The sequence below is a fragment of the Salvelinus fontinalis genome, chromosome 8, assembly GCF_029448725.1.
Source record: "Salvelinus fontinalis isolate EN_2023a chromosome 8, ASM2944872v1, whole genome shotgun sequence".
Classification (NCBI taxonomy): Eukaryota; Metazoa; Chordata; class Actinopteri; order Salmoniformes; family Salmonidae; genus Salvelinus; species Salvelinus fontinalis.
Genome location: NC_074672.1, coordinates 45,798,760 through 45,811,750, shown reverse-complemented (window position 1 = coordinate 45,811,750; position 12,991 = coordinate 45,798,760). Strand labels below are relative to the sequence as shown.

The 12,991-nt window shown below is 48.1% G+C and overlaps 1 protein-coding gene across 6 annotated transcripts in view; it reads right to left on the bottom strand.

Annotated features, from left to right (window-relative positions):
- Positions 1 to 12,991, bottom strand: part of LOC129861339 (arginine-glutamic acid dipeptide repeats protein-like) — a 449,087-nt gene that overhangs the window by 394,935 nt on the left and 41,161 nt on the right. For 4 of the 6 annotated variants that reach the window (XM_055932683.1, XM_055932684.1, XM_055932680.1 and 1 more), the window contains exon 1: positions 2,526 to 3,334. The exons of 1 other annotated variant lie outside the window; for it this stretch is intronic. In XM_055932683.1, coding sequence (XP_055788658.1) covers positions 2,526 to 2,546 — 21 coding nt within the window. In that variant the 5' untranslated portion in view covers positions 2,547 to 3,334. Of the gene's footprint in view, positions 1 to 2,525; positions 3,335 to 12,991 lie in introns of those variants that run through there. One more of the 6 variants, XM_055932681.1, reaches the window with a different exon arrangement.

Below are 12,991 nucleotides of genomic sequence, written 5' to 3'. Positions count from 1 at the left end.
CCGCTGTCTGTCTGTTCCATAACACGTCATGATATCATACCGCTGTCTGTCTGCTACATAACATGTCATGATATCACACCACTGTCTGTCTGCTCCATAACATGTCATGATATCACACTGCAGGGACTGAGCCTTAAAACATAGCTAATATTGATTCACTGAACCTGCCCAGTGTCCACTCCACACAGTACTGTAGTCTGCCCAGTGTCCATTCCACACAATACTAATCTACTCCATCATTTTTCATGGGTGTGTGTGAGTGTCTGTGTGTGTGTGCCAGAGAGTTGATGCTTCTCTCCCTCTCTCTGCAATATGAGGGTTATGTGATGGGAGAAAAAAGATCTGTGGTCGTAGATGACTAGTTCTACTGGCCTTTACATTCTAAACCGTCTCAAGCCTATTATGCAACACACACATCCCCCCCTCTTGACACTGTGACCAGGAATGTGGTGCTCGCTGCCTAAACAACTGACCTAACATCACAGCCAGGCTCCAGTTCTGATGGCTAAAACTCCGCCTGCCTTTCTATCAGCCATGACCTCTACTGCTCTCATAAAGACCCTGCTTCTATCAGCCATGACCTCTACCGCTCTCATAAAGACCCTGCTTCTATCAGCCATGACCTCTACCGCTCTCATAAAGACCCTGCTTCTATCAGCCATGACCTCTACCGCTATCATAAAGACCCTGCTTCTATCAGCCATGACCTCTACTGCTCTCATAAAGACCCTGCTTCTATCAGCCATGAACTCTCATAAAGACCCTGCTTCTATCAGCCATGACCTCTACCGCTCTCATAAAGACCCTGCTTCTATCAGCCATGACCTCTACCGCTCTCATAAAGACCCTGCTTCTATCAGCCATGACCTCTACCGCTCTCATAAAGACCCTGCATCTATCAGCCATGACTTCTACCGCTCTCATAAAGACCCTGCTTCTATCAGCCATGACCTCTACCGCTCTCATACAGACCCTGCTTCTATCAGCCATTACCTCTACCGCTATCATAAAGACCCTGCTTCTATCAGCCATGACCTCTACCGCTCTCATAAAGACCCTGCTTCTATCAGCCATGACCTCTACTGCTCTCATAAAGACCCTGCTTCTATCAGCCATGACCTCTACTGCTCTCATAAAGACCATGCTTCTATCAGCCATGACCTCTACTGCTCTCATAAAGACCCTGCTTCTATCAGCCATGACTTCTACTGCTCTCATAAAGACCCTGCTTCTATCAGCCATGACTTCTACTGCTCTCATAAAGACCCTGCTTCTATCAGCCATGACCTCTACTGCTCTCATAAAGACCCTGCTTCTATCAGCCATGATCTCTACTGCTCTCATAAAGACCCTGCTTCTATCAGCCATGAACTCTACTGCTCTCATAAAGACCCCGCTTCTATCAGCCATGATCTCTACTGCTCTCATAAAGACCCTGCTTCTATCAGCCATGACCTCTACCGCTCTCATAAAGACCCTGCTTCTATCAGCCATGATCTCTACTGTTCTCATAAAGACCCTGCTTCTATCAGCCATGAACTCTACTGCTCTCATAAAGACCCCGCTTCCAAGGACTTCTAGGACTACCAGCCTATAGGACTACCAGCCTATAGGACTACCAGCCTACAGGACTACCAGCCTACACCATTACAAAATATTAGGTATTTCCCAATTTGTTTCATTGCTGTACCAGTTCTACAAAGAGTCAGATGCAGTGAGTAGTGAGTTGGGCTAGATGCCAGGTTATTAAAGTGCTTTAGTAGCAGCAATAGACTACAGTAGAACACGACAACAACAGCTGACTCAACAACAACCCATTACAGAGGTAATCTGATGCCTTACACACTGAGGTTCTCACCGGGTTTACCTCCTGGGACATACCCGCCGTAGGGTTTACCTCCTGGGACATACCCGCCGTAGGGTTTACCTCCTGGGACATACCCGCCGTAGGGTTTACCTCCTGGGACATACCCGCCGTAGGGTTTACCTCCTGGGACATACCCGCCGCAGGGTTTACCTCCTGGGACGTACCCGTCGTAGGGTTTACCTCCTGGGACGTACCCGTCGTAGGGTTTACCTCCTGGGACCAGGCTAACAAAATGGCCAAGGTCTACTACATGTTAGCACTGACTCCTTATTGGTGGTGTAACAAGGGGTCCAAAATGGCCGCCCTGTCATCATCACCACGTAGGATTTACTTTTGGGGACACACACAGTGTAGAGAGGTAGGGATGTCTCTGTATCAACACTAGAACAAAATGGTAGCCTGGTCCCAGATTATTGTAGGGAGTTGTCTATACAGCACACACAGATCTGGAACCAAGCTATCAAAATGGCCAAGGTCTACTACACGTTAGCACTAACTCCTTATTAGTGGTGTGACAAGGAGTCCAAAATGGCCGCCCTGTCGTCATCACCACTGCCCTTACTTCATATCAACCCAAAGAAAACCGCTACCCCAAAATGGCCGCCTGTCTTCATCACCGCTGCCCTTACTTCATATCAAACCAAAGGAAAGCGATTACCTGGTGATGATTAGTGAGCATTATGAGGCAGCTCCATTAACCTTTGAGAAATGGAGTGTGGGCTCTGTGCTTAGCCAAGCATAGCCTGTCTCTTCCTCCACAGGAAACAGAAGGGAGGGGGAGAGGAGAGAGATAAAACAGGGAGAGAGAGAGAGAGAGAGAGACAGCGTGTGAGAGCTGGGGGAGGAGATACCGAGGGCAGGGAGGGAAAACTGCAGTGTGAGAAAGGAAGAAGAGGCTAATTACTAGGCACATTTGGACACATTTCTCTCTCTCTCTCTGATGTTAACAGTGCAAATGGTTTTATGCCTGTCTGGGTTGGGCTGGGTCAGACAGCTTATTATTGGCCTCTTCAGGTTGTCTTGAGAGCTGTCTGCCAGTGTCATAATCACTTTAGTTTCTACATGGTGGTGGACTTTAATTGACTTGGCAAAGGTCTATAGGCATTTTTTGGCACTGATCAACTGATTAGATCCATTATAATATAGTGTGTAAGGAAATCTTTATTTTGAGCTATTTACATGCTCGTGTTGCAACAGTTGTTGCTGTGAGAAGAGCGGACATATTCAGAGGTAGCCAGGCAGAGATAGCAGAGCTTCAGTCATCTCAATATCAACTAAATCCACCACTAGGCTAAATCTCTCAAAATCAGCCAATCCTCCACCATTATACTACATGTAACAGTTTAACTTTACGTCCATCCCCTCGCCCCGACCCGGGCGCGAACCAGGGACCCTCTGCACACATCAACAACATTCACCCACGAAGCATCGTTACCCATCGCTCCACAAAAGCCGTGGCCTTTGCAGAGCAAGGGGAACCACTACTTCAAGGTCTCAAAGCGAGTGACGTCACCGATTGAAAACGCTATTAGCGCGCACCCCAGCTAACTAGCTAGCCATTTCACATCGGTTACATACACCTACTAACCAATCACTGGCTCTCTTATAGCAGGGGAACAGCTGTCCCTCCTGGGTTGTAGTTATGATCTGATTTCAATCACTTTTTCATCGCACCACTTTTTCATCGCACCCCTTTTTCATCGCACCACTTTTTCATCGCACCGCCTTTTTCATTTTAACTTAACATCTGTTTGCTGAATGCCCAAAACATTCAGGACGTACAGTAGCAGTCAAAAGTTTGGACACATCTACTCATTCCAGGGTTTTGTCTTTATTTGTACTATTTTCTACATTGTGGAATAATAGTGAAGACATCAAAACGATGAAATAACACATATGGAATCATGTAGTAACCCCCCCCCCCCCCCCCCCCCAAAAAAAAGTGTTAAACAAATCAAAATATATTTTATATTTGAGATTCTTCAAAGTTAGCCACTTTTTGCTCTCCTCCCCCAACTCTCACACGCCGTCTCTCTCTCCCCCTATATATATTTTACATTTTTGTTACATTTGGAAACTCATTCAGGGTCTCAGCTAATTGAGGAAAATCGGCACAATTGAATACACAACGTGTGTTATTGTGCATCAGCAGTCACTCAATTAGCCCAAGTCAGCTATTTGATTTTTAGATGGTTAAATGAGTCTTGCAGTTAGCTATCTAAACTTATAAAAAGCATGGGTGGGTGGGGCCCATTGATCCTCAGTGGGTGGGGCCCATTGATCCTCAGTGGGTGGGGCCCATTGATCCTCAGTGGGTGGGGCCCATTGATCATCAGTGGTCGGGGCCCATTGATCCTCAGTGGGTGGGGCCCATTGATCCTCAGTGGGTGGGGCCCATTGATCCTCAGTGGGTGGGGCCCATTGATCCTCAGTGGGTGGGGCCCATTGATCCTCAGTGGGTGGGGCCCATTGATCCTCAGTGGGTGGGGCCCATTGATCATCAGTGGGTGGGGCCCATTGATCCTCAGTGGGTGGGGCCCATTGATCCTCAGTGGGTGGGGCCCATTGATCATCAGTTATCATATTGAACAATTCAAAAACCTATGACAAACCTATTACAAAATGTGTATTTACTTTAAAACTTAAAATGTTCCTCTTCGCTGTCACTTGGGGGGGGGGTTAAATGTTATTGATGTGGTTACGCATACCCTCATGATGAGTTCCCTTTATTTGTGGCCCCCACCCCACATCAAAGTTGCCCACCCCTGACATAGACTGACCAGGTGAATCCAGGTGAAAGCTATGATCCCTTATTGATGGCACCTGTTAAATCCACTTCAATCAGTGTAGATGAAGGGGAGGAGACGGGTTAAAGAAGGAGTTTTGAAGTGCCTTTGAACGGGGGTTATGGTAGTAGGTGCCAGGCGCACCGGTTTGTGTCAAGAACTACAACGCTGCTGGGTTTTTCCACACTCAACAGTTTCCCGTGTGTATCAAGAATAGTCCACCACCCAAAGGACATCCAGCCAACTTGACACAACTGTGGGAAGCATTGGAGTCAACATGGGTCAACATCCCTGTGGAACGCTTTCAACACCTTGTAGAGTCCATTCCCTGACGAATTGAGGCTGTTCTGAAGGCAAAAGGGGGTGCAACTCAATATTAGGTTCTTCATGTTTTGTACACTCAGTGTATATGTCAAATTCAAATGTATGTGACCCATACGATGCAGCACAGTGACATACACATTGAGGCCTAACTAGTCCATTACATTGAGGCCTTCCTATTCCATCACATTGAGGTCTACCTATTCCATCACATTGAGGTCTACCTATTCCATCGCATTGAGGTCTACCTATTCCATCGCATTGAGGTCTACCTATTCCATCGCATTGAGGTCTACCTATTCCATCACATTGAGGTCTACCTATTCCATCGCATTGAGGCCTACCTATTCCATCGCATTGAGGTCTACCTATTCCATCACATTGAGGTCTACCTATTCCATCACATTGAGGTCTACCTATTCCATCACATTGCGGTCTACCTATTCCATCACATTGAGGCCTACCTATTCCATCACATTGAGGTCTACCTATTCCATCACATTGAGGCCTACCTATTCCATCACACTGAGGCCTACCTATTCCATCACACTGAGGCCTACCTATTCCATCACACTGAGGCCTACCTATTCCATCACATTGGGGCCTACCGATTCAATCACATTGAGGCCTAACTAGTCCATTACATTGAGGCCTACCTATTCCATCACACTGAGGCCTACCTATTCCATCACATTGAGGCCTACCTATTCCATCACACTGAGGCCTACCTATTCAATCACATTTAGGCCTATTTATAAAGCCCTTTTTGACAGTTGTCACAAAGTGCTTTTCAATACCCGACCTAGACCTATTCCCTGCCATGCTGAAAATAAGCTTTATTGCTCCCCTGTACATTATGGTACTGACGGTACAGTAGTCGCTAGCTAGCTAGCTTGAATAGCTTCTCTCCACTGCTCTGACGGTACAGTAGTCGCTAGCTAGCTAGCTTGAATAGCTTCTCTCCACTGCTCTGACGGTACAGTAGTCGCTAGCTAGCTAGCTTGAATAGCTTCTCTCCACTGCTCTGACGGTACAGTAGTCGCTAGCTAGCTAGCTTGAATAGCTTCTCTCCACTGCTCTGACGGTACAGAAGTCGCTAGCTAGCTAGCTTGAATAGCTTCTCTCCACTGCTCTGACGGTACAGTAGTCGCTAGCTAGCTAGCTTGAATAGCTTCTCTCCACTGCTCTGACGGTACAGTAGTCGCTAGCTAGCTTGAATAGCTTCCCTCCACTGCTCTGACGGTACAGTGGTCGCTAGCTAGCTTGCTTGAATAGCTTCTCTCCACTGCTCTGGCGGTACAGTAGTCGCTAGCTAGCTAGCTTGAATACCTTCTCTCCACTGCTCTGACGGTACAGTAGTCGCTAGCTAGCTAGCTTGAATAGCTTCTCTCCACTGCTCTGACGGTACAGTAGTCGCTAGCTAGCTAGCTTGAATACCTTCTCTCCACTGCTCTGACGGTACAGTAGTCGCTAGCTAGCTAGCTTGAATAGCTTCTCTCCACTGCTCTGACGGTACAGTAGTCGCTAGCTAGCTAGCTTGAATAGCTTCTCTCCACTGCTCTGACGGTACAGTAGTCGCTGCTAGCTAGCTAGCTAGCTTGAATAGCTTCTCTCCACTGCTCTGACGGTACAGTAGTCGCTGCTAGCTAGCTAGCTTCTCTCCACTGCTCTGACGGTACAGTAGTCGCTAGCTAGCTAGCTTGAATAGCTTCTCTCCACTGCTCTGACGGAACAGTAGTGTAGCTAGCTAGCTTGAATAGCTTCTCTCCACTGCTCTGACGGTACAGTAGTCGCTAGCTAGCTAGCTTGAATAGCTTCTCTCCACTGCTCTGACAGTACAGTAGTCGCTAGCTAGCTAGCTTGAATAGCTTCTCTCCACTGCTCTGACGGTACAGTAGTCGCTACCTAGCTAGTTAGCTTGAATAGCTTCTCTCCACTGCTCTGACGGTACAGTAGTGTAGCTAGCTAGCTTGAATAGCTTCTCTCCACTGCTCTGGCGGTACAGTAGTGTAGCTAGCTAGCTTGAATAGCTTCTCTCCACTGCTCTGACGGTACTGTAGTCGCTAGCTAGCAAACTTGTGGTGGGCGAGAAATGAGCCTTGTTATGCATCCTGACACCAAACCCTGCGCTGCCCAAGAAAATAAAAACATACCTCTCACTTACTGCCTGAACAGTTTGTTTACACACCGCCTGAACAGTTTGTTTACGCACCGCCTGAACAGTTTGTTTACGCACCGCCTGAACAGTTTGTTTACGCACCGCCTGAACAGTTTGTTTACACACCGCCTGAACAGTTTGTTTATACACCGCCCGAACAGTTTGTTTACACACCGCCCGAACAGTTTGTTTACATACCGCCCGAACAGTTTACATACCGCCCGAACAGTTTACACACTGCCTGAACAGTTTGTTTACACACCGCCTGAACAGTTTGTTTACACACCGCCTGAACAGTTTGTTTACACACCGCCTGAACAGTTTGTTTACACACCGCCTGAACAGTTTGTTTACACACCGCCTGAACAGTTTGTTTACACACCGCCTGAAGTTTGTTTACATAACGCCTGAACAGTTTACACAACGCCTGAAGTTTGTTTACACACCGCCTGAACAGTTTGCTTACACACCGTCTGAACAGTTTGCTTACACACCGTCTGAACAGTTTGTTCACACACCGCCTGAACAGTTTGTTTACACACCGCCTGAACAGTTTGCACACCGCCTGAACAGTTTACACTACAGAACGGACCATACATCAGCAGTGCAGAGGCAGCAGCAAGGTCACAACAATTTCCTCCCAACATTAAGGAGTATTACTATCAAACACATGAGCAGAGGGGAGAAAGGGGGAGGGAGAGAGGGCAGTGAGAGGGGGAGGGAGAGAGAGCAGTGAGAGGGGGAGGGAGAGAGGGCAGTGAGAGGGGGAGGGAGAGAGGGCAGTGAGGGGGGGAGGAAGAGAGATGGGAGGGAGAGAGGGAAGCGGTGGAGAGAGAGGGAGAGAGGAGAGGTGGGGTGAGGGAGGACCATCATTATGGAGTATCACAATCACTCACAAGAGAAGAAAAGGGGGAGAGAGAGAGAGAGAGGAGAGAGACAACAGGGGGAGAGAGGAGAAAAGAGGGGGAGAGAGGAGAGAGACAACAGGGGGAGAGAGGAGAAAAGAGGGGGAGAGAGGAGGCGAGCGAGAAGAGGGGGGTTCACTCTGCAAGGGAGAAGGGAGAGAACACACTGATTGATGGCTTCATCATATGCCGGTTCACCTCTCTCTCTCTCCGTGAAGAGACATGTCAATATGAAGACATGGACGCAGCAGCCAATCTCTCTCTCAGCAGACTGACACCACTGTAAATATGGAGGCTGGAGTCTGTCCCAAATGGCACCATAATCCCCACGTAGTGCACTACATTGGATCAGGGCCCACAGGGAATAGGGCTGGGAATGTAGTGCACTACATTGGATCAGGGTCCACAGGGAATAGGGCTGGGAATGTAGTGCACTACATTGGCTCAGGGCCCACAGGGAATAAGGCTGGGAATGTAGTGCACTACATTGGCTCAGGGCCCACAGGGAATAAGGCTGGGAATGTAGTGCACTACATTGGATCAGGGCCCACAGGGAATAGGGCTGGGAATGTAGTGCACTACATTGGCTCAGGGCCCACAGGGAATAAGGCTGGGAATGTAGTGCACTACATTGGATCAGGGTCCAGAGGGAATAAGGCTGGGAATGTAGTGCTCTACATTGGATCAGGGCCCACAGGGAATAGGGCTGGGAATGTAGTGCACTACATTGGATCAGGGTCCAGAGGGAATAAGGCTGGGAATGTAGTGCTCTACATTGGATCAGGGCCCACAGGGAATAGGGCTGGGAATGTAGTGCACTACATTGGATCAGGGCCCACAGGGAATAGGGCTGGGAATGTAGTGCACTACATTGGCTCAGGGCCCACAGGGAATAGGGCTGGGAATGTAGTGCACTACATTGGATCAGGGCCCACAGGGAATAAGGCTGGGAATGTAGTGCACTACATTGGATCAGGGCCCACAGGGAATAGGGCTGGGAATGTAGTGCACTACATTGGCTCAGGGCCCACAGGGAATAAGGCTGGGAATGTAGCGCACTACATTGGATCAGGGCCCACAGGGAATAGGGCTGGGAATGTAGTGCACTACATTGGATCAGGGCCCACAGGGAATAAGGCTGGGAATGTAGTGCACTACATTGGATCAGGGCCCACAGGGAATAGGGCTGGGAATGTAGTGCACTACATTGGCTCAGGGCCCACAGGGAATAAGGCTGGGAATGTAGCGCACTACATTGGATCAGGGCCCACAGGGAATAGGGCTGGGAATTACCATTGACTTCACGATACGATATTATCACGATACTTAGGTACCGATATGATATGTATTGAATCCATTAAATCTGACCTCAGTAGATGGAATAATACCCCAGGAGCTTTAACTGGCAGTATATATATATATATATATTCATTAATATATTGTCATTGCTGAATTTCTGTTGTTTAATGGTTCCCATGGCTCCCCCTTCTGGCTCTTGAGATACAATTCATAGTGTGGATTCAGAATATATAATGACAAGGTAAATGATCCCGGATTAAAAATGTAATACACTGCACTACTATTCGTAACCAACTTGATATTGTATTTCCAGGCACTATCATTTTTACCCCCCATCCTAAATTGGTTCAGACGTGATTATTCTGCCCCGTGGCTGAGAAGAGAGATAAATATGGTGTCTCCCATTGTCCTGGAAGAGGTGGTATCCACTGATAAACTCTGCAAAAAAAAGAAAACGTCCTCTCACTGTCAACTGCGTTTATTATTTAGTAAACTTAACTTATGTGTAAATATTTGTATGAACATAACAAGATTCAACAACTGAGACATAAACTGAACAAGGTCCACAGGCATGTGACTAACAGAAATGGAATCATGTGTCCCTGAACAAAGGGGAGGTCAAAATCAAAAGTAACAGTCAGTATCTGGTGTGGCCACCAGCTGCATTAAGTACTGCAGTACATCTCCTCCTCATGGACTGCACCAGATTTGCCAGTTCTTGTTGTGAGATGTTACCCCACTCTTCCACCAAGGCACCTGCAAGTTCCCGGACATTTCTGGGGGGAATGGCCCAAGCCCTCACCCTCCGATCCAACAGGTCCCAGATGTGCTCAATGGGATTGAGATCCGGGATCTTCGCTGGCAATGGCAGAACACTGACATTCCTGTCTTGCAGGAAATCACGCACAGAACAAGCAGTATGGCTGGTGGCATTGTCATGCTGGAGGGTCATGTCAGGATGAGCCTGCAGGAAGGGTACCACATGAGGGAGGAGGATGTCTTCCCTGTAATGCATAGCGTTGAGATTGCCTGCAATGACAACAAGCTCAGTCCTATGATGCTGTGACACACCGCTCCAGACCATGACGGACCCTCCACCTCCAAATCGATCCCGCTCCAGAGTACAGGCCTCGGTGTAACGCTCATTCCTTCAACGATAAACGCGAATCTGACCATCACCCCTGGTGAGACAAAACCGCGACTCGTCAGTGAAGAGCACTTTTTGCCAGTCCTGTCTGGTCCAGCGACGGTGGTTTTGTGATCATAGGCAACGTTGTTGCCGGTGATGTCTGGTGAGGACCTGCCTTACAACAGGCCTACAAGCTCTCAGTCCAGCCTCTCTCAGCCTATTGCGGACAGTCTGAACACTGATAGAGGGATTGTGCGTTCCTGGTGTAACTCGGGCAGTTGTTGATGCCATCCTGTACCTGTTCCGCAGGTGTAATGTTCGGATGTACCAAACCTGTGCAGGTGTTGTTACACGTGGTCTGCCACTGCGAGGACGATCAGCTGTCCGTCCTGTCTCCCTGTAGCACTGTCTTAGCCGTCTCACAGTACGGACATTTCAATTTATTGCCCTGGCCACATCTGCAGTCCTCATGCCTCCTTGCAGCATGCCTAAGGCACGTTCACGCAGATGAACAGGGGCCCTGGGCATCTTTCTTTAGGTGTTTTTCAGAGTCAGCAGAAAGGCCTCTTTAGTGTCCTAAGTTTTCATAACTGTGACCTTAATTGCCTACCGACCATTCCACAGGTGCATGTTCATTAATTGTTTATGGTTCATTGAACAAGCATGGGAAACAGTGTTTAAACACTTTACAATGAGGATCTGTGAAGTTATTTGGATTTGTACGAATTATCTTTGAAAGACAGGGTCCTGAAAATGGGACATTTCTTTCTTTATTTGCTGAGTTTATATCCCTTAAACAATGTAATATGGTGTCTCCTATTGTCCTGGAAGAGGTGGTCTCCACTGATAAATCCCTTAAACCATGTAATATGGTTAGGAGGGGTGGGAGACATGTTTTCCGGGTGGGGAGGGAAGATGGGCCGCTATTCTGTGTTTTATCTGCCTGGCGTGACAGCTTTGCTGCCGTCGAGAATCAAACAGGCGGGTGCAGGAAAGCCTGTATTCAATTTCATAAACCAGACAGGGAGAGAAAGAGACAGGAAGAGAGAGAGGTATAGAGAGAGGGGTGTGGAGAGAGAGAGAGGGGTGGAGAGAGAGAGACGGTGGAGAGAGAGATGGTGGAGAGCGAGAGATGGTGGAGCGAGAGATGGTGGAGAGAGAGAGATGGTGGAGAGAGAGGGAGAGAGAGAGACAGGGAGAGAGAGGTATAGAGAGAGAGGGGTGTGGAGAGAGAGAGAGGGGTGGAGAGAGAGAGAGAGGGGTGGAGAGAGAGAGAAGGGTGGAGAGAGAGGGGTGGAGAGAGAGGGGTGGAGAGAGAGAGAGAGGGGTGGAGAGAGAGAGAGGGGTGGAGAGAGAGAGAGGGGTGGAGAGAGAGAGAGGGGTGGAGAGAGAGAGAGAAGGGTGGAGAGAGAGGGGTGGAGAGAGAGAGAGAGGGGTGGAGAGAGAGGGGTGGAGAGAGAGAGAGGGGTGGAGAGAGAGAGAGAAGGGTGGAGAGAGAGGGGTGGAGAGAGAGAGAGAGGGGTGGAGAGAGAGAGAGAGGGGTGGAGAGAGAGAGAAAGGGGTGGAGAGAGAGAGAGGGGTGGAGAGAGAGAGAGAGGGGTGGAGAGAGAGAGAGAAGGGGGTGTGGAGAGATAGAGAGGGATGGAGAGAGGGTGGAGAGAGAGAGATAGGGGTGGAGAGAGCATGTGAAGTAGAGAGAGAATTTGAGAGAGGTAGAGGGAGAGAGAGAGGGGTGTGGAGAGAGAGAGAGAGGGGGGTGGAGAGAGAGAGAGAGAGAGAGAGGGGTGGAGAGAGAGAGGGAGAGGTAGAGAGAGAGGCAGAGAGAGTCCGAGGTAGAGAGAAAAATATTGAACTCTTAACTAATACATTACATTGGAGAAAAGGCAAAAAAATATATTCACTAGAGTCCTCGCACAATTTTAGAAAATACTAAAAGACAGGATCAAGAAGAATTATTTTTTTAATCTGCAAAAACCCTGTTAAAGATAACGGGAGAAAATGAAAACACATGACATGAGTATTATGGGAGAGAGACATTAACAAAACCTTCCTCCTCACAGTGGGAGACATTAATAAACCTTCCTCCTCAGTGGGAGGCATTAATAAACCTTCCTCCTCACAGTGGGAGACATTAAAAACCTTCCTCCTCACAGTGGGAGACATTAATAAACCTTCCTCCTCACAGTGAGAGACATTAACAAAACCTTCCTCCTCACAGTGAGAGACATTAACAAAACCTTCCTCCTCACAGTGGGAGACATTAATAAACCTTCCTCCTCCTCAGTGAGAGACATTAACACAACCTTCCTCCTCACAGTGGGAGACATTAACAAAACCTTCCTCCTCAGTGAGAGACATTAACAAAACCGTCCTCCTCACAGTGAGACATTAACAAAACCTTCCTCCTCACAGTGGGAGACATTAATAAACCTTCCTCCTCAGTGGGAGAGACATATTAATAAGTGAAACAAAATGGCAGCCTAATCCCCATGGTGTGGATGCAATAACTTGTTCTTCATCACATCA